General features: G+C 25.5%; 2 protein-coding genes across 2 annotated transcripts; both read right to left on the reverse strand.

The window, feature by feature from the left end:
- Positions 1–2,099: 2,099 nt before the first annotated feature.
- Positions 2,100–3,794, reverse strand: LOC129617027 (glucose dehydrogenase [FAD, quinone]-like). The gene has a single exon (XM_055532479.1). It carries the CDS (start codon positions 3,591–3,593, stop codon positions 2,100–2,102), a length of 1,494 nt encoding a protein of 497 aa, XP_055388454.1. The 5' UTR covers positions 3,594–3,794.
- A 4,333-nt stretch (positions 3,795–8,127) lies between these two features.
- On the reverse strand, positions 8,128–9,874 carry LOC129618015 (glucose dehydrogenase [FAD, quinone]). Its single transcript, XM_055532955.1, has 2 exons — positions 8,938–9,874; positions 8,128–8,877 (listed from the first exon to the last, which is right to left on the reverse strand). The coding sequence occupies exons 1-2, from the start codon at positions 9,815–9,817 to the stop codon at positions 8,189–8,191; spliced, it is 1,569 nt and encodes a 522-aa protein (XP_055388930.1). The 5' UTR covers positions 9,818–9,874; the 3' UTR covers positions 8,128–8,188.
- Between the last annotated feature and the right edge of the window lie 11,442 nt (positions 9,875–21,316).

A 21,316-nucleotide genomic window follows, 5' to 3' on the forward strand; every position in this document is an offset into this window, starting at 1 on the left:
TTCCTTTAGAATATTCATTATATTGTTGACTACATTATAGCACTACAATGCCTCCTATAATTTACACGCAATGTATATATATGTACTTAAATACCTAAAATATGTATATATACTTGTATTATATGTTTTATTTTTTGTTTTTCAAATTCATCACCTGAGGATATTTTGTGCGTCATACCATCATAATGTGTACATGACATTAACAATATTGTGTTAAATATTTAGAAAAAAATTTCATTTGGTGATTATTTATAATATTATATGTATGAGTTCCTTGTTGTCATTGCTTCTAAACTGCCACTCCTTTTGGTTTTTGATTAAATGATTATTATTTTTTTTGCTATATATACTGTTACAATATTTGAAGTATGTTGTTTTATATATACATATATATAGAATTTGGTAATACTTCTACATTGTATTTCAGTTTTTTCAGGATTTATTTTGTTCAACTTTAGGTTATGGAATTGAAAATGAATGAAAACAAAAATTAAAATAAAATCGAAATCTTTATGACAATGATGAGTTAGGAATTAGGAATGAGTTGTAGATTGGGGTGAGAAATTTAATAATATGTTTTGTGCTTCTATATTATGCATGTATGCGCGTCCATTTGTATAATACCCATTGAAATTAACCTTTTTATGCACATATATGTATGTGTATATTATAAGTATTGAAAAACATTTTGTGGTAAACAGAATACAAACCATTGTCTAATCCTTGTACATTTCAAAATTGTAACGTTGATTGTAATAATTCAAAGTGTACGTATGTATATCTGGTATACGCTTAGTAACGCTATATTTAAATTTTTTATCAGTTTGAAAACATAAAATTCCCTTTATTTAACAATAAATAAATAAAGTTTGAATATTTAGAAAATTTTTGGAAAAAAGAGAGGAAAATAAATTTCTTTCTCTTCTGTTATATAATAGAAAATTTTCATTGCTATTTTGAATGATGCATTCAAATTTTTAATATAAAAGTAAGGTACAATTAAATATAAGAGTTGAAAAAGGTTTTGTTTTCAACAAAAAAATTTTGATTCTTCAAACATAATATAGGGTTGTCATTCAATAGATTAATCATTCAATATTTTCAAATTATTTTAACTTGAATCCTTTTGAATTCAAAAATTACATATCCTTTTTAAGAGATTGCATTTTTTATTGAATATATATATATATATTTATCGTATACTTATGCGAAACTAATTGATATCAGATAATTGTTAATGTTTGAATAAATGTTGGAATTTGTATTTGCATTTTCCTATGGAATATTAAAGATGAAATTTCAGTATATAGGATTTTATTGTATTTGTATCAAATGAGGGCCATATGTAGAAAGTATCATTACTAAGTTTTTCTTAAAAAAGAAAGAAGGAGTGTTTAATAAAATTGTGAAAAATTGTTTTCGGTATGGTATGTAAATTAAGTCAAAAATCAAGTGATAATATCTTTGTTTTTTAATCTCTCTAGGTAGAAGTGTTTGGTGTAACAAATTTAATATAAATCAAAAAAGATAAAATTGAAAGGGTCTGAATTGAGGAGTTAAATTAAAGCTTTTCCTCCGAGTGTAGATGAATGGGCAGGACTTTGATTTTTTTGAATTTTTTTGTTTTTGTCAAGAGAAAGCAACAAATTAACTTCGCTTGAATGTAATGTAGTCTCCAAGTATAAATATTTTTAATCTTGCTCTGTTCCGAATTCTTGAGTCGGTTTAGCCTTGTCTGTGAATCCATCTAATTGTATTCTTACCAAATTTTCACTGCTATTTTATGATATGTAAATACTATTATATGTAAATACAAGTCTACTATTTTGGTTCCTTTAATGCGTAACTTAACTAAGACATCCTAATTTCATAAAGGATCAAAGAATATTAGCAAGAAATTTTTTTTAAGTTTTGTGCGGACATTGAAAATAGAAATTCTTATTTGTATTTAAAATATAAAGAAAAACAATAATTTTAGGTATCACCATTTTTGCTTTGACAACCATATTTTTACAATAATTTAATCATTAAATTTTGAAATTTTTAAATATTCTAACAATAAACATAATTTGTACATTCTAATTAATAAAATATTATGATTATCTTATACATTCTGATTTAATCATATCAGCAGCTTTTTCACCTATCATAAAAGCTGCTGCATTTGTATGAGCAGTTGGTGCATATGGTATAATACTCACATCAACAACCCTTAATTTTTTAATACCATGTACTTTTAATTCATGATTAACAACAGTTGTGAAATCATTTTCTGGACCCATTTTACATGTTGCCACTTGATGATGTAATGTATCAGATAGGGTTCGTATTGAACATTTCCAATACTCATCCGATCCATATAAATAATTTTCACAACCTGGTAATATTTCATTATTTAATGTTACTCCAATTTTTCTCATTGCTTCAGTATTCATTAATTTTAAAACGAATTTTGTTGCTTTTAACATTGTTTCAATATCATCTGGATTCTCATAAAAATTTGGATTTAAAATTGGTGGTGAAAATGGATTACGATTTGCAAGTCTAACATTACCATATGATTTTGGATGAAATAACATTAAAATAATAGTAAAATGATCTTTTTGTGTATATTCAAATTTTCGATAAAGTTTATTATAAATATCATCACGTAAATTAACACCAGCTTTTAAAGCAGTACCACCATCACTTGCAAAACCACCAGCTGAAAATATTAATTCTATATCTGGATAATCAGCTGGCTCTCTTGAATTTGGTACTTTAATAAATGCAAGAGCTTCAACTCCACCAATTATTGTTAATGGACCTTTACCATTTATAAAATCATATATTTCATCGAGTCCAATATTACTGGCATATGGGGTTTGTTTTGATGTATTTGTAATGAATGTTATACCAAGATGGCTAACATGATCATACATTCGTTCACCAACTGGTAAATCTTTAATAACTGTAATATTCATTTGTTTTAAATGTTTTGATGGACCAACACCCGATAACATTAATAATTGTGGTGAACTGAATGCACCAGCTGATAAAATAATTTCATTTTTTGCTTTAACTGAATATTTTTTATTATTTAAAACAAAATTAACACCATATGCAATTTTACTCTTTGGATCAATTAAAATTTTCGTTACTCTACTATAAATTCTAATATGAAGATTTTTACGATTTTTATATGGATAAATATATGTTCGATATGCACTCTGTCTTTGTCCTCTTAATGTTGTCGCTTGAACATATGAAACACCTAATTGTGATTCACCATTATAATCAGTTTCATTTAATCCAGTTTCTTTTAATGCATCAATAAATGATTTAACCATATCAGTTTTATAATTTAAATATTCAACATTTAACGGTCCATTATGACCATGATATTGAGTGTCTTCTAGACCTGCACTTTGAAGATTAGAATTTTCTGATTTTTTAAAATATGGTAGTACATCATTATATGACCAACCAGGATTACCAGATTCTGCCCAACGATCAAAATCACGTTTATGTCCACGATTATATATCATATAATTAATTGATGAACTACCTCCTAGTACTTTACCACGCGGCATTTCACATTCTCGATTATTCATACCAAAACATGAATATTTTTGTGGTATTGTTTTATAACCCCAATTCGATGAAGTTGATTGAAGATTTGCTACAGCTAATGGTATTTGATGTACAATACCTTCTTTTCCACCAGCTTCAATTAATAAAATTTTCCAATTTGAATTTTCACTAAGACGATTTGCTAAAACACAACCAGCTGTTCCGCCACCGACTATTATAAAATCATATTGTGGTAAAATGATTTGTGGATCTATGAAGAAGACAAATGTTTAAAACATTTTTTGACACAAAATAAATCTTCGCTTTAATAAGCCCCCTTACCTCTTGAGTTATCCTGCATCATATTGAAATAACCCTCAAATCCATATGGTAAAATTTTATTAAAAATTGATCCAACCATTGTACGGATTTGATCGTATACTCCATTTATTGCCGAAATTTCATTTATTATTAATGAAATTAATAAAATGAAAAAAGTAATTCTCATATTCATTATGAAAATTAAATTTAAAATTAAGAATGAAATAAAACTCAAACAAAATAAACGTGTGAACTCCTTAAAAGTCTAAATTTAAATGAAATAAAAAATTTTCTCAAATTAATTTTTAACTTACTTTAATAACATTTTTACGGGCATCTTCACGGTAACCTTTTGTATTCTAAATTTTGCCAATATAAAACCGGGTTTTTTCAAATCATTCTTTTTTTTTTATTAATGATGTTTATTCAAGCTAAATGTAAATTTTCTATTTTGGTCTCAGTTGCTAACAAAAAAAAAAACGAAAAATCATGCGAAGTTTTGAAATGAGGTTTAATGCTCCCTAAACTAGTTTGGTATGATTTTTTGGTGTTATTTTTTTGATTAAAGATCAATATTTCATTTGTAATTTTGGTTTCCCTACTGGTTTCTTTGTTAAGAAATTCATGTAAATTCATTAAATTTTTTCTGATTGTTCTTTTTTTATTTGATTTAATCTTTTCATTTATCTGAAGAAATTCCCTTTTGAGGATACGCAAAATTACTTTAATCAATAATGTGTTATGTTTGTCAGTATTCCGAACAAAGTTCAAGCAAGGGGTAAATTACTTGAACTTTGTTTATATTTAATTTTTTTTTCTCAAGTGGTCTCTGGGTTTGCCTGTACCTTTTCCGCAGTTGAGAGAGGCGAGCATTCGTATTTGGCCTTCTTCCTAAATGATTTACAAGGGGTAAATAAAAGACCTTCTTTAAATATGTATAGTGGTGACCTCAGAAGGGAGTGCGTTTTCCAACGTGGTTATCATTTCTAATAATTAATTTTATTATACTTGAGAGTTTTTTCGAACTTTTCGATAATCCTACTTTGAGAGTATAAATGCGCACTAGGATTCATAATAACATCTAGCTATTTAAACTTTTTCTGTAATATTGCGATTTTTTATAATTTTAAAATTAGGTTGTGTTGCCGTTGTTGCTCAGTAGGTAAAATTATGTACAACAATTCTCAAAATGTTTGAGAAACTACACAACGCACACTTTTTGTTATATATTTTCAAAATTAAGTTATAAGTACTTTTAGAATCTTAAAATTAAAAAAAAAAATTATTATTTAAGTCATCTTTTCGTCTGTTTAGTTTTGACATTGAATAAAATGTTTGTTTATTTTTTTTTCGCTTATGGTATTACATAAATGTTAAAAAAAAAAAAACTACTTTTTAAACTTGTTCTTGATAGCAATGATAAAATACACTGATTGTAACTACATATGTTATGTTTTAGTACAAAAATATTCAAATTTACTACATAATATACTTATTTATTATGTAAGCACAAGCACCTATAAGAATAATAAAAAATTGCAATATTATATCCATTAAAATATTAATCATGTGTTAATAAGAAAATTTTAATAGGAAGAAGAAATTAATTTCGACCGGTACTTAATTACTTAAAATACTTAAGAATACTTGTAATATAAAATTAAAAAATATTTAAGTAATTTAGTAATATATTTGCCTAAGTACATAAAATAAATTATTAAAAAAAATTTATTTTGAAACAAGGCAATTAAGGTGGTTTAAAATTTTACGAAATTATTTTTGAGGAATTTTTAATTTAAAAGGTTTTAAGAGCAAAATTTTAAATCTTGCCGAATTGAAGAAAAAATTGATATGATATGAACATATGAATGAAAATTGTTTTAACTCCAGAAAGACCGAGCTTCTTTTCGGAATGATTCATAGAATTTTGTGTGACTCATATCCATCTTTCAACGAGCTGAGAAGTATTTAGAGGTCTGCGAAAAATTTCGATTATATATGTATAATAAAACCTCTTTTCAAATTATCTAACTTACAAGTTCACAACGGGTTAACTCTTATTGAGAGGCCTATATGTTAAATTTCGATTGTATAACAAAACCAATTTTCAAAACATTTCAGTTCCAAGTTCACAACTGACTTACACTCGCACCAGTAAAAGTTGTCTGAATAAATAAAATTATCGCAAAAAAATAATTTAATCTTAGTTTTCAAATTAATAATTTTTCTGAGTGTTGTATTCATACTTTAATGTATACAGCAAGTTTTCTGAGTACACTGTCCCATAATAATTCTTTAAAATGTTTTGTATGACTGTAACAAACTTTTAAAATATTTGTATGAGACAAATAATAAAAAATACACGTAATATTTAGCTGGCATTCATCATAACAAATAATAATTTCCATAATATTGTTCGAAATTGACTTAGAACGTTTTATAGTTGTATTAGAAACCTCGAAAATATCTAATTAAAAATTATTTTATTTTAATTTTTTTTTCTCGGAAATAAAAATTTATTTTCTAAAATGTTTTTCTTTAATTACCACAATTTAAATAATAATTAAATCACTTAAATTAAAATTTGATAACTTTTTTTAAGCATGATTTTTTTTATCTTTTAATAATATAAGAGAAGATTTTAATTGTATGTAGATAGACTCAGATTATCTTAATTACGAATGATATATGTATTTAAATAAGTTGTTGACTCTTGAAAAGATAGTTGGTTCATGAACAAAATTCAATATGCGTTAAATTTGTGAACTTCTCTAATATAGATTCAAGAATTTAAGGCATATTTAAATGCGAATTCTTATAGTTGTATATAGTAAGAAGAAATTGTCAGAATCACAATTGAAAATTTCTTAAATATTTTACCAATCACTATGACATTTACATTGTTAAATTTATCTGCATGTAAAAAATTTATTTATCAAACTAAACTAATATTAATTTTTTCTTTTTTTCAGGTATGTTAAACATAATTTTAAAATTTGTTGTACCCTTAACGGTAAGCATATGATTTTAATAATCAATTTTGAATATTTAAATAATTTTTAATTGTCCAAAATATTTCATGTTTACACTTATATGTATGTGTTGTATACAATTTTTTTAAGATCCAAACATTTTATATTAAGACTATAAGTATGATAATCCAATCATACTTAGAGTCTTAATAGAAAATTTAAAATTACAGGAGGTGAAAAACTGTTATCTAGAATATCTAGATCTGACTATATTGAATTCCGCTATTAATACGAGTAAGAAGAAAAAAAGTTATTTTGATTTTGCAAATCTATATTTGTTCAAGTGAGAGTAAAATGAAAGGAAAGGAATTCAAATTATCAACATATTTATATGCGTCTAAAATATCTTCGTGGAAGGTTAAAAAATATCACCATGGATGTACAATAAAATATGAATAGTTAATCGTATATGTTTTAATAGGAAAAAAGTGGAGCTAATATAAAGAGAGTCTTTGACAAGACTGAGTGTCTTTGACAAGTAAAATTGTTGTTTTTCGAATTGTGTCTCTGAATGTGAATAAATCCCTGAAAAATATTAAAGTTAGTAAAAAAATAAAGTTTTTACTCAAAAATAATTATATTCTTAAAAAACTGTGCGAAATGTTAATTTTTAGGAAACAAAAATAATTATTTTTTTTTTGAAATTTTGACAAATTGTCTAACGAAATTTAAATATATTATAAAAATTACCAAGTATCGAATTTTAATTTACAATTAGAGCGAAATCACAAAATTTTTATGAAATATTCGTCATACAATTTATTATTCATCCAATTGTAAACCATTGTTAAAAATTCGTATTTAAAAGAAATATTTACAAATTCGCTTCAAAACCATAGCTGTACAATAGATATACTAAAATATCATCCAATGTTCGCCCAAATGTATGCAATTTTAATCAAAGTAAAATTTTGTAATTTTTTTGCGTATAAAATTACTGTTGTAGGTTTGACTTAATTTTTCAAATTGAGAAAGAAAAAATAAATGAGACGGATTGAGCAAATAAAGTGCCGATGCTTTGTAGTATTCTGTAGTACTTAAATTTATTAATTGTTTCGGTATAAATATCAATTTCTGACACAGAGGTGTAAGACAGAATAGAAAATTTTATTCAAAATAATAAAAAAAATTATTATTTTTAAACTTATCAATTAATTTTTAATTAATACTTTTAATTTATCAATACAATGGTACATACTAATCTCAATATACTACTTATTCAATATTTTTTTCTATGAACTAAAACATTAATCCTATATCGTATTTTTATAAATAATTTAATATCACTGTTTCCATTCAGCTTTTATCATATCGGCAGCTTTTTCACCAATCATAAATGACATAGCATTTGTATGTGCAGTTGGTGGTTCTGGTACTATACTAGTATCAGCAACTCGTAATCCTCTTATTCCATGTACTTTTAATTCATGATTAACAACAGTTGTTGGATCACTTTCTGGTCCCATTTTACATGTTGCCACTTGATGATGTAATGTAAGTGATACTGTTTTAATTGAACAACGCCAATAATCATCAGAACCGAAATTATAATTTTCACAACCAGGAATAGGAGTATCTAATAAACGTGCACCTAATTTTTGAAATGCTGGTGCTTGAAAAATACGAATAGTTTCTTTAACACCATATAAAAGATGTTCAATATCTTCAGGATTTGAAAAATATTTTGGATCAATTTTTGGTGGTTCAAATGGATCACGATTATGTAACCAAAGACGTCCTTTTGATTTTGGATGAAAATCCATAATTAAAACAGAACAATGATCTTCTTTCATATCAACTAAAGGTTTCCAAACTTTATTATAAATTTTTGTTTTAAGATTAGCCCCACGTTTTAGGCCAGTGCCTTCATCAGATGCGAAACTGCCTGCAACAAAAATGTATTCAATATCAGGAACATCAGCCGGTTGTGAGGAATTCGGTATTTTTGAGAAAACTAATGCTTCAACACCACCTTAAAATTGAAACACAATTAAAATTGAAAAAGAAAAAATTTCACTCAAATTATTTATACCTATTAAGGAGAGAGATGACGGTCGTTTATGTAAATAATTTTCAATTTCATCTATACCTAAATCACCAGTTCTTACAGTATTACCCGTACTATTAAGTATAAATGTTGGTCCAAAATGACTCATATGATCATACATAATTTTTCCGACTGGGAGGTCTTTTATTATTGGAACACCGATCGCGTTTAAGTTATCTGATGGTCCTATACCAGATAACATTAATATTTGAGGTGAATTAAATGTACCAGCTGATAAAATAACTTCTTTTCGAACTTTAACAGCAAAACGCTTTTTATTGTTTACAAATTCTACTCCAGTTGCAACTTTTGAATCCGGATCAATTATTATTCTAGTAACTTTACTAAAATTCAAAATATGTAAATTTTTCCTATTTCGGATCGGGTTTATAAACGTTTTCGCTGCACTTGCTCTTCTACCTTCATGTGTTGTTGTTTGAACATATGAAACACCCAATTGTGATTCACCGTTGTAATCGACTTCTGGATGACCAATTTCTTTACTTGCTTTAACAAATGCATGTACCATGTTTGTCTTAAAATTACTATATTCCACATTTAAATTTCCTGAATAATTATGATATCCTTGATCTTCAAGACCACCTCTTAAATATGCTTTTTCAGATTTTTTAAAATATGGTAAAACTTCAGCATACGACCAACCAGGATTACCCAATTGAGCCCATCGATCAAAATCTTTTTTATTACCACGATTATAAATCATATAGTTTATTGAACTGGTGCCACCTAATACTTTACCTCGTGGTAAAAGGCATTTATTTTTGGGCATACCAAAACATGCATTCTTTTGTGGTTCTGAACTGTAACCCCAATTTGATGCTGTTGATTGAAAATAAGCAGCCATTGCTGGTATTTGATGAAAGAAATTTTCTGTACCACCAGCTTCAATTAATAATACGAGTTGTTTGGGATTTTTACTTAGACGATTCGCTAGAACACAACCAGCTGGACCACCTCCAATTATTATAAAATCATATTCGGAATAAATTTGTGGATCTGAAATGATAATTAATTAATTATTTAATTAAAATTAAGCTTACACAATAACTTATAGGTAATAAAAAAAATTTTTTACTGCTGAAATGAAAATATTTTTGAAAAAATCATTCGAACTAAATTTTTATTTAAAACTTTGCAATGAATTATTTAAAAAACTGTTATACTGTTATATTTTCAGTTATAAAGTGAACTTGTTTTTGAATTTTTCTTTTTTAAGTATAGTATTATCATAATTGATACAACAGAACTAACAGTACAAATGCATCAGTATAACAGAAATTGTAGTGTAGTAGAATAAAATTATAAACTATTCATATATAATACAAATTATATAAAAAAATTACTCTCGTGTATTAAAATATACGTACGTTCTAACAATTTTTTTAATTTCATTAACATAAAATAAAAATATATAGAAAAGTTTTAATAACTTAAGTTTTAATAATTTAAGTTCAAAGTATTTAAGAAAAAGTTAGAACGTCCCTGATGTGAGTCTATAAATTCTGATTCAAATGAGTCCCATTATAAGATATGTTGTTTCCGATCTCTAAAATGTATCACTAGAATTCCAACTCTATAGACTCACAATTAAACTAACAAAATTTTGAGTGGTAAATTCTAACTTTTTGTTTACTAAACCATTCACGGTAGTGTACAAGTTCTCTTACATACTAGTAAATATTTAATCAGGTAATTTAACGATCCGGGGAAAAATCTAAAAGAAGCAAGTATAAGAAGCTCTAGGCTAGGAAGTCTCAATTAGCATTCTAACCGATAAGCTCTATCGATTTGACTAGGATATACTTTACACTTAACACTTATAATATATATGTAATCGGTTTGCATACTTACTTCCAATAACTGTTTGTTCCAAATAATCATGTAATCCATAATTAGCAATATTTTTAAAATAATCATTAATTTCATTACGTTCTCTTGCATTTATCGTAAAAATACAATTAATTAAATTTAATTTAAATATTAATATTAAAAATATTTTAACAAATTTTTTTAATAATTTAGGCATCTTTTTTTTTTATTAATTTATTTAATTATATTATTATTGACATTTAAATAGAAATACAATTAAATATAGCTATTCGCTTTTGACACGCTCTATGCGTTCTAACACTTTATTTTTAAAAGGAATAGGTAACTAAATTAATATTCAAATTATTTAAATGTTATACTAAATTAGCACTGTGTATACACATGCACATTTAAATAAACAATTAAAAATTAAATTGTATGTAGTTTCGTATTTATAATAATAATTTTGAGAAAAAAAAGAAAACAAAAATAATAATAACAACAATTTAAAAAAAAAACTGTTAAATTTGTTATACAAAATTTTCTCGTCCGTATTTATTTTTCGTTATTCTTTACTTTCACACAGTTCAAGAATGAATGAAAATTTCTTGTTCGTAAAGTAAAAATAACAAGTAAAAACGTTTCAGTCGGTATGAACCGATTGAATTATACCCTGCACCTTTCATTGTTGTATAGCAATTACTCAAACCTGTGAAACCATTCTATAGAAACTTCACGGATATGTCTGACCTATAACTAAACACACAACTACCAAGTTTCATGAATCTGACTTTATTTTTTTTCCAAATATTTAAAATTAGCTTTTGGAGTTGTATGGCAGGTACCCAAACCTGCCAAGCAATTCCACTAAAACTTCGCTAATATATCTGATCTATAATTGGACACACAACTGCCAAGTTTCATGAATCTAACTTTATTACTTTTCCAAATATTTAAAATAAGCTTTTGGACTTGTATGGGAGCCACTCGAACCTGTCAAGCAATTTCACCAAAACTTCAAAAATGTCTTTGACCTATAATTGGACACACAACTGCCAAGTTTTATGAATCTGGCTTTATTATTTTTCCAAATATTTAAAATTAGCTTTTGGAGTTGTATGGCAGGTACCCGAACCTGCCAAGCAATTCCACTAAAACTTCGCAAATATATCTGATCTATAATTGGACACACAACTGCCAAGTTTCATGAATTTGACTTTATTATTTTTCCAAATATTTAAACTTAGCTTTTGGAGTTGTATGGCAGGTACCCGAACCTGTCAAGCAATTCCACTAAAACTTCACAGGTATATCTGATCTATAATTGGACACACAACTGCCAAGTTTCATGAATCTAACTTCGTTATTTTTCCAAATATTTAAAGTAAGCTTTTGGACTTGTATGGGAGCTACTCGAACCTGTCAAGCAATTCCACAAAAACTTCAGAAATATCTTTGACCTATAATTGGACACACGACTGCCAAGTTTCATGAATCTGACTTTATTATTTTGCCGATTATAAAAAATTTGCTTTTGGAGTTGTATGGCAGCCACCCGAACCGGTGCAGCTATCTCATTAGAATTTTTAGACCATATGTAGAATATAATTGGACACATGTATACAAAATTTTACATTTGTACCTTTATTAGTTTTTGAAATAATTAAAATAAACTCTTTAAGTTGTATGGCAGCTACCCGAACCCGTTGTCCGAATTGGTCCAATAACAATAGGGTTCGTCCTTGGCACAAAAGAAGCAACTTGTGAAAGTTTGGTGTCGATTGCATTATTCGTTTTTGAGTTATCGTGCGATCGGACGGACGGACGGACGGACGGACGGACGGACGGACGGACGGACATGTCTAAATCGACGCAGAATTTTACGCTGAGCAAGAATATATATATATGTCCATACCGCAGGTGACTCCTTCAAGTAGTTACAAACTCCATACCAAAGTTAATATACCCTTCACGAAGTGCAGGGTATAAAAAGAAAAAAACAAGAAAATTTTAAGAATTTTATTTTTTTTTATTGTTATTATTGGAGTATTAAAATATTATTGAAAGCGTATGTGACTCTGATATAAGTACATATAAATACTATGTGTTATACAAGTAAATATTTACGTTTAATAACTGCTTTAAAGAATAATTCTTATATATTTGCAAGAACTGGTATACAAATAAGTAAATGAACTGAATTCAAAAAAAAAAAAATGTATGTAAGCCGGTATTATAAAATATGTGTACAAACTCATAGTCGTACGTATATAACAGTTGTATATATAATAATGAGAACGTGTTTTTTGTTAATTTTTAGAAAGGTAAAATTAAAAAAAAAACATTGCGATTTTAAAGTATAAAAGTTATACTTTTTTATTTATTTTGCTTTTCTTGTTATTCTTGTTCTTTGCTTTCTTTCTCTTGCAAAACTTTGCCTTTTCTTTCATATTACAAAAAACATAAACAAAATGTATAGAATTTTTCTTGTATCATTACTTGTGTATAATCGAGAATTGGACGATAAAACCAATTAAGAAAAAAGACAAAAAAAAATAAAGAAAACAAGAAAGAATAGATTCTTAAGATAAAAATTCTGTTATACTGCAAAATTATGATTAAGTGTTAGAAGAAAAGAGACTTACAAAAAAAAACAAAATAATAAGATGAAAGAAAAAACAGTTATTATAGTAAGAAGAAGAAGAGTTCATTTTACGCGTATCTACCGTTTTATTTTATATGCGATTTTTGCCTTTTCTCTTTTTTTGTTATACTTACTATTTTTCTTGATAAAAAAAAAATCAAAGGAATTTAATTGAATTTTTTTACAACAAATTTCTGTGCATTTATTCGAACATTATTTGATCGATATTTCTAAAGGCCATTGTAGGTTAACCTACGAAGGCCTGATATTGAGTATGTGCTAAAACATAACATTCAAAACGAGATTGTTGCGCTCCATGTGATGATGTTTGAGCATGATGTTTCGTATAACAGTCTGCAAAAATGTTCATGATGACATTCAAATGATGTACTATTTCTCATATACGTTAATTATAATAATTTTTAAAAAGACCCTATATAACTAGATAGCATAATATAACTAGATATAGCATAATATGACACACGGTCATATGATGGTATATTACGTATTTAATTTAACATAAAAATGTAAATAGACTATACATAAATAATTTCTCAACCATATCCATTTTGTATATTTTAATTAATTTAAAGCATTTACTAAATTTTACACAGTTTTTTTCTTTATTTAACTTAAATTTTTTAACATTTTATTAATTAATTGTAAAAATACTTTGGTTTGTACAAGTATGTTTGAATATTTTTTTTTGATGATTAAATTACTAATTTACATTTTAATAATTAATTATTGATTTTAATGAATATAAAAAATGAACACAATTTGGAGGTTTTAAATTTAATATTAATGCAATTTTTTTGCCAAATAGACGATACTCTGAATTGCATGTTACAGTAATACAATTTTAAATTTAACTGAGACACGAATTGTTGATTTCAGTTTGAATGTAATTCATTAATTATTCAATGGGATTTGAAAACAATATTTTATAGGTGCTGTATTACAGGCTTGTTAGAGGCCCAAAAATTGAATATAAACCGGAAAATTTTACCCTCTTACCGTGGGTAAAATTTCACTCTATTTTATTGCTCGCTATGAACATATTCCTATACTCTTTTTATCCCTCTTACTGTGGGTAAAATTTTATCCTCCCACGTCGGGTATGTATTGCGGATACCCTCATTGACTCTTTCCATCCCTCTTACTGTGGGTAAAATTTTACTCTCCCACTGCGGGTAAGTATTGCGGGTACCCACAGTAAGAGGGTAAAATTTTACCCTATTTTATTGCTCACTATGACCAAATCCCCTTTTTTTTTGTAAACTGCAGTTTAAGTACTTGTGCTTATGCTATAATTTTTAAATGTCTCTTATACTACCATTTTCGAATAAAGGTTAGAAGTAATATTGAAAATTTTCCATTATTTCTCATTAAATCAAAATTTTGTAAAACAGTTTCTCGGGATATTTCAGCTTTTGATTCGATGTTATGATTGAAAATCAATTAATTTTAAAACAACAATTTGTATATAGGGAGGCATTTAAAAAAAATTCTTTTAAAACAGAAAAGAAAAGTTATTCTTTACAATTTAAGTAAATTGATGATACCGGCTTTTTTACAATATTACGCGATAATTTTATTAAATTACACAAATGAAATTTTCTTTATGAAATTACACGAACAACAGGAAACCAATAAATTGCTAGTGGCAATTTAATTTTTTTGTGTTTTTGTTTTATTTTTTTTTTAAATATCTTTTCTTATCATTTTGTATAAAATATTTGCCATTTGTTTGTAAGAGAATAACTAGATTTTATTGAATTGCAATCTACAAGTATAATAATAGTATTGTAGATAATAGGACGCGTAATAATTGTAGAGTAAAAATTTTTTCTCAAAATCTAATGTTTAATATTATAATGTTTTTCGTAAATTATCATTTTGTATCTTGAATTACCAGTCTTCTAAGAATTATCATTAAATTGTTAAGGTATACACTATTTAATGGTTTATATCTAAAATAAAAAATTTTGTATAATATACAAGCTTTCTATTTTAAAGTTATAATTTATGTGAAATGATTTAAGGTTTATTTTGATTTTCTGGTTCTATATAATGACAAGTTTATCACTGCATATCAGATTTTTTCGATATTGAAATGAGTAGTCATTCAAGTTCTCTATTTTAGTTTTTTCACAAATCATCTTTTTGAGTGTATTTTCGTAATAATATTGTCCTTCAACTTTCATTAAAATTTTTGAAAGGTGATTAATTTTCTAATTAATTTGAGAATTTCTGTTGTCTGTTTGCAATATATTTATTGGTGAAAATTTTATTATCCCGAAAATCAATGTAAAATTAACAAGATTAGAGACTAGATTATAGATTGCAAAGCAACCGAATGTGTCAAGACGACACATATCCCGGGACAATGACTGCGATCATTGTTATTAACGACTTATTTCTTTTTATTAACTTATTATTTTATATTTACATTATTCTTAGGCGACTTATTGTAGTCTCTTAACGCTCCTGTTACCTAAGTTTTGAAATTTAGGGCCTAAGTTTTGAAATTTCGTATATGAAATTTAGAAGTGTTGTACTTAAAAGTAAAAGTGATTATGCAAGTATATAAAAATTTAAAGTTTTGATAGCACTCCTACGGTTCGGTATTCTTTATATATTATATATAAACACATTGCACAGCTACATTTACATAAAGAATTAGAATAGCAGTTAAAGTAAAATGCATGTCAAAATTTGTTCTTGTAAAATGTTATTATTTACCCTATGGTAAATGTTACCAGACTGTTAATTTTCTTAATTAACAAAATCGAAATCGTTAATTAATTTTATATTTTATATCACGTTTTTATTATTAAAGAGATAACCATTTAGGGCTCTATACATATTATATCAAACGTGTTAATTGTGAATATTAGTTTCGAAACAATAATGTCGTCTGGTAAATCATTTGGTTGCATATGTCATTTTAATACAAACCCAGTTACATTTCAAGTTCATTGCCACTTTTTCTTAATATTTTGTAATTTTTTTTTTGAACTTATTTGGTGACATTTTTAATTTATTTATTTTTTAATTCTTAAGATTTTCACATCTGATAAGATGACTCACGTTATTCTCTTCTTTTCGAAAAATCTTTTATATTTTTTATTTTCTGTTGGTCATTTTAATTCAGGGCTAATATTATTTTGTTTTTATTTTTTTTTCAGTTCATTGAACTTTATTTTTGTTTTCTTTTGTAATTTTGTAATTAAAAAATTTTATTTCTTTAGTACGGTTTCTTGGGTATATTAAAAAATTTACTCTATTTTTATCTTAATTAAGATAGAATGAAGCAATAATTTTTTTTCCCATTAATTCTAAATTTATTAGAAATATTTAAATGTTGCGATATGATGGAATCATCGTATTTTAAATTAGCTTGACCAATGGTCAGCCCGATAGATCTGTTCAATGGTGGATAACGGTGGATATGAATGAATAAATGTGGCAAATATATTCCATTGGTCTTTTTAGCGAAGGATGCTTAACCCTGGTCAAGCCACATGGTTTGATTCATATACTGCAACTATAGCAAAATTTTTCAATTATTATCGCAGTTTTCCTGCCAAACAATTTCTGTCTGTTGCTTATTAGTTGCTCGGTTTTATGCAAAGAAAGCATGAAGCTCTGACTACAAAAGTTTATAACTTAAATTCTTAGAAATACTGATACTTTAATAAATATGCCAATTTTTTTTTGTTTCTCTTTTCTCTCTAATAAATTTTATTTTTTTTTTTAAATTTTCTTTTAGTTTATGATTACTTTACATGCTTTAGATTTACATAGGAGTGTTAATGGGTTCGTTATATTTTTATTTCTAGTCCTACATTTTGCAGTTGTAATAAATTTTTAGAATTTACGACTTTTTTTTTAAATTTTTCTTTTACTATTTAGAATTCTTTTCGTATTGATTTATAGAATGTATAATAGAAAATAATTTTTAGTTTTATTATAACAGTATTTTTATAACACTAAATAGTAAAAACAGAGAAAACAAAGTTATAAAAGATGAGAAGGACAAGTTGGCAATAAGTCTGAGAATATGTCTCAATCATATGTGTTATGTTTGTCATTAGTTGGTTCAAGATTAAGACGATTAAAAATATTCCATTTTGATGCTTTGAACCGTAAAAGCTCCTCTGTCTGTAATGATATTTACTAATCTTAATATGGATTTGTAGGAAGTAATGCTTTTCTAGATTAACCGCTCCATTGAAAGTAGTATTGGTCTGGTGGCGATCTCGTAAGTAACGGGACTGGAATTAGTCCTTGTTAAATTGGGATTTGAATCTGAATCTGTCTACTTTGTAAATGTAAAGAAACAAATCAAACTAAATAAAATATTTATTCACATTATATTTATATAAGAAGGCCGCATTTTTAAAATTTAATACTTAAGTAACCAGCCCAGAATGATAAATAATTTTGTATAAAGCTATGAAAAACATTTTACATACGTTAAATAATGCAATTATTAAAATTCTAAAATTAATTAATTAATATTTTGTAGGTGTTAAGCGTGACTTAAAAATAAAACAAATAAAACGTATAATTATAGTACAGATTTAATTTAAATATGAAAAAAATTTTGTGATAAATTCTGGCGTTTATTAATTTTAAACAGGGTTTTTCAATGAGAATAAATGATTAAAAATTAGGCAATGTTTTTTCTAAATTTATTATTTACTAATTAAATTTTATCGGTGAGCAAGCTAATAATAATAATCTATATGTTATAATTTTATTATTTTGGTGCTCCAACACGTGACTGCTTATGGCAGTGACTGCTATTAATAGTAATATTTCGGCAAATTATTGGAGATTTCGGGATTTTTTGGGAAAATTACATCTATTTGTTTTGAAGACTAAAAGTGAAAAAAAACTGCAAGAGGTAACATCCTTCTCTGATAGGTTGAAATTATTTCCTATAGAAATGAATGCGTTTAGCAAAGATGAATTTCTGTATAACAGTTAAGAATCATAGACGAATTTCTGTATCGCAGAGGAAACCCGCAGTCGGAGATACGAAACCAATAACCTAATATTTTTTTTCCAATTTATTATTTTGTTGGAAATTTAACAAAAATCTAATCTGAATAATATTTTTAATTTAAAAATTATTAAATTTACGAGTATATTATTCTATATTAAATAACTTTATGAATTATAATTATTTTAAAAAATTATGCCTGATATCTAAATTAATGAATAAAATTTGGTATAATTTTTACAATATTTAATTTTTTTTAATTTTATTTTTTAAAAATTTTTTCACGTTTACTTATATTCCATTGTACAAACAAAAATTCGTGTTGCCATTTACGAAAAATTAAAGTGAAAATATCAGTTGAAAATTGTATAAGGTATAGTGAGTGCGTATACGTCTATTTTCGGCATTAACTCTTATGACGTAATTTTTGTAAAGAATTAACTTATTCAATATTTATAATATATTTTTAATTTACTTAAATAATATTTAATATTTAATGGTTTGAGTAATTTATTCTATACAACTTAACATATAGCTCTATGTGCAAATTACAAATACTCGTATCTATGTTTATACTATAATTATGCATAGAGCTGTATGTGTTTTGGTTTCAAATTCGAATTATATTTACTTATGTTACGTTGGTATCTAATTTAAATTCTTGATACGTTTTTTATATGCTTCCGAATTTAATTTTATTTAAAGAAAGAAAAATAATATTTCAAAATTTTCTGATATTGAAAGTTTTAAATTATTTTTTGTTTTTTTTGTTTTTTTGAAGGTTATGTTTTTGGGTATTTGTAAAGTTTGTACAATAAAATTAGACTGCTATTCCAAGTAAAAGAAAATTATTTATTAAGAATATTAGAGTTCGTTGTTTGCTATCGAAACTTAGACATTGGGTTTGAAAAATGTTGAAAATTTTTAATAATAAAAAAAAAAGATTTGATTAAATTAATGACGATATTAGTAGGTTTTTTTTTGGATTTTCTGAATAATAATAAATTGATATTTTAATAAATTAGAAATATTTTATATTGGCTATTTTCAATTTCTTCCTTCCTTCCTTTTAATATATAACTCCCATACACACACAATGTATACATTTATTTTTAATACCATTAAAGTAGAATAACACAGAATTGTTTAAAAAGGGAGCGTATAAAATTGATTTAGATAAGGATACCTTTTAGTCTTATTAAAAAATTATTGATTTTAATTTTTTTCTTCTTTTGCTTGCCTTTTTATTAGCCTTTTTTTGCTACTATTTTTTCCTCATTTATTTTTTTTTGTAAAAGGTTGAAGTTATTGATATTATAATTAGCTTACATATATTTTGTATAAGGTTTATGTATGTATTGAGATTTAAGGATTGGAACAAAAATATTTTATTATAAAACTTCGGTGAATTTTGATAAAAAAAATATATAAAAAATGAAAATATTTTATAATATGGTGAATTAATTATTTATCTCTAATAATATTTTTAAATTAATTCCTTTAATATTTTTTGTTTTAAATTTTCTTTAAAAATAAATTGCAAAATTAAGTATGTTGCATTTTATTTCCTTAAAATTTTTGATAGGATTCACCAAATTTTGACCATAAATCCTGTATAGGAGAACTAAAATCGGGTACAAACCAAAATTTTTATTCTTAAAACTCTATTATTTGTTGAATTTTAAAAAAAATGGTGAAAATAATTCAATTGCTTCTACAAAATTGAAAAAATTTATTCAGTAATTGTAGCAAATATGAATTTAATTTCTAATTTCAAGTTGATTAATTTCTTCTAAAATTAATCACTAATTTCTTTCATTACTAACTTTAGTTTTACAATATTATTTAAGAGCGTTTTCAACTAATTTTCCACTTAATAATCTCAAGTTATGTACTTCGATCATGGTGAATATAATTTTATTAATACATACAATTTTAAATTTAGTTCTAAATAAATTTTCTCCGCAAAGTATGCAATATTTTTTCATATTATGTTTTCATATAATTATTTGATTGAAATTTTATCTGGGAATTGTTATATTATAAAATATATTGAATATATTTAGGATAAGAATAAATTAATTTTTTTTTTAATATTCTTGAAAATTTTGAATATAAGTTTGTAACTACAGTGTAATCAATGCAAAATTCGAATTTATATTGGCACAAATTTTTATTAAGAAATCTTAAGTATAAAAATTATTTAAATTTCGCTTTGCATTTTAAAATAAAGTACTAAGCTTGATTTAGCAGAAAATTGAACTTGGAAGTTGATTTGGAAGAATAATAACTAAAGAAAATATGCATTCTGCTATCAAAATTCCATAATTCTGGAAAAGGAGGACTTACTTGTTTTGAATTACTTTTTATAATTTCTTTTGTTTGACTAATTTGGTAGCCTTGATTAGTTTGTGTCGCATTGCTATGACTCGTATTGGAAATACAAGTGAAGAACAAATGAAAATTAAAAAAACAAACTTTAAAGCATTCTGGTACAAAATTTACCGTTTGCAATCATCCAATGTTAGATGGGGGAGTGGAGGGTGCGAAATAAGTTAATCAAAAAATATACAAGGCAGAGTAAAATTTCCTTATTTATTATACATTTTTGTATTTTAAAATTAAATTGTGCAACATGTATTTAGAATTTAAATGTTACATTTTATAAACTATTATATTCGTATATATGTATGTGTAATTATATTAGTACATAAATAATTTAATAATATTATTTATTTTTCTAATTAAATTTTATTACAAAAATAAAATCCATATGTAACATTTTCTTACACTTACTTCTTAAAATATCGTAAAAAAAATCAAAGAAAAACTATTAAAAAAAAAACTATGTCAAATGGTCAAGTTTCCGGTGTTTT

Source organism: Condylostylus longicornis, unplaced genomic scaffold, assembly GCF_029603195.1.
Source record: "Condylostylus longicornis isolate FDR11 unplaced genomic scaffold, ASM2960319v2 ptg000006l, whole genome shotgun sequence".
Lineage (NCBI taxonomy): Eukaryota > Metazoa > Arthropoda > Insecta > Diptera > Dolichopodidae > Condylostylus > Condylostylus longicornis.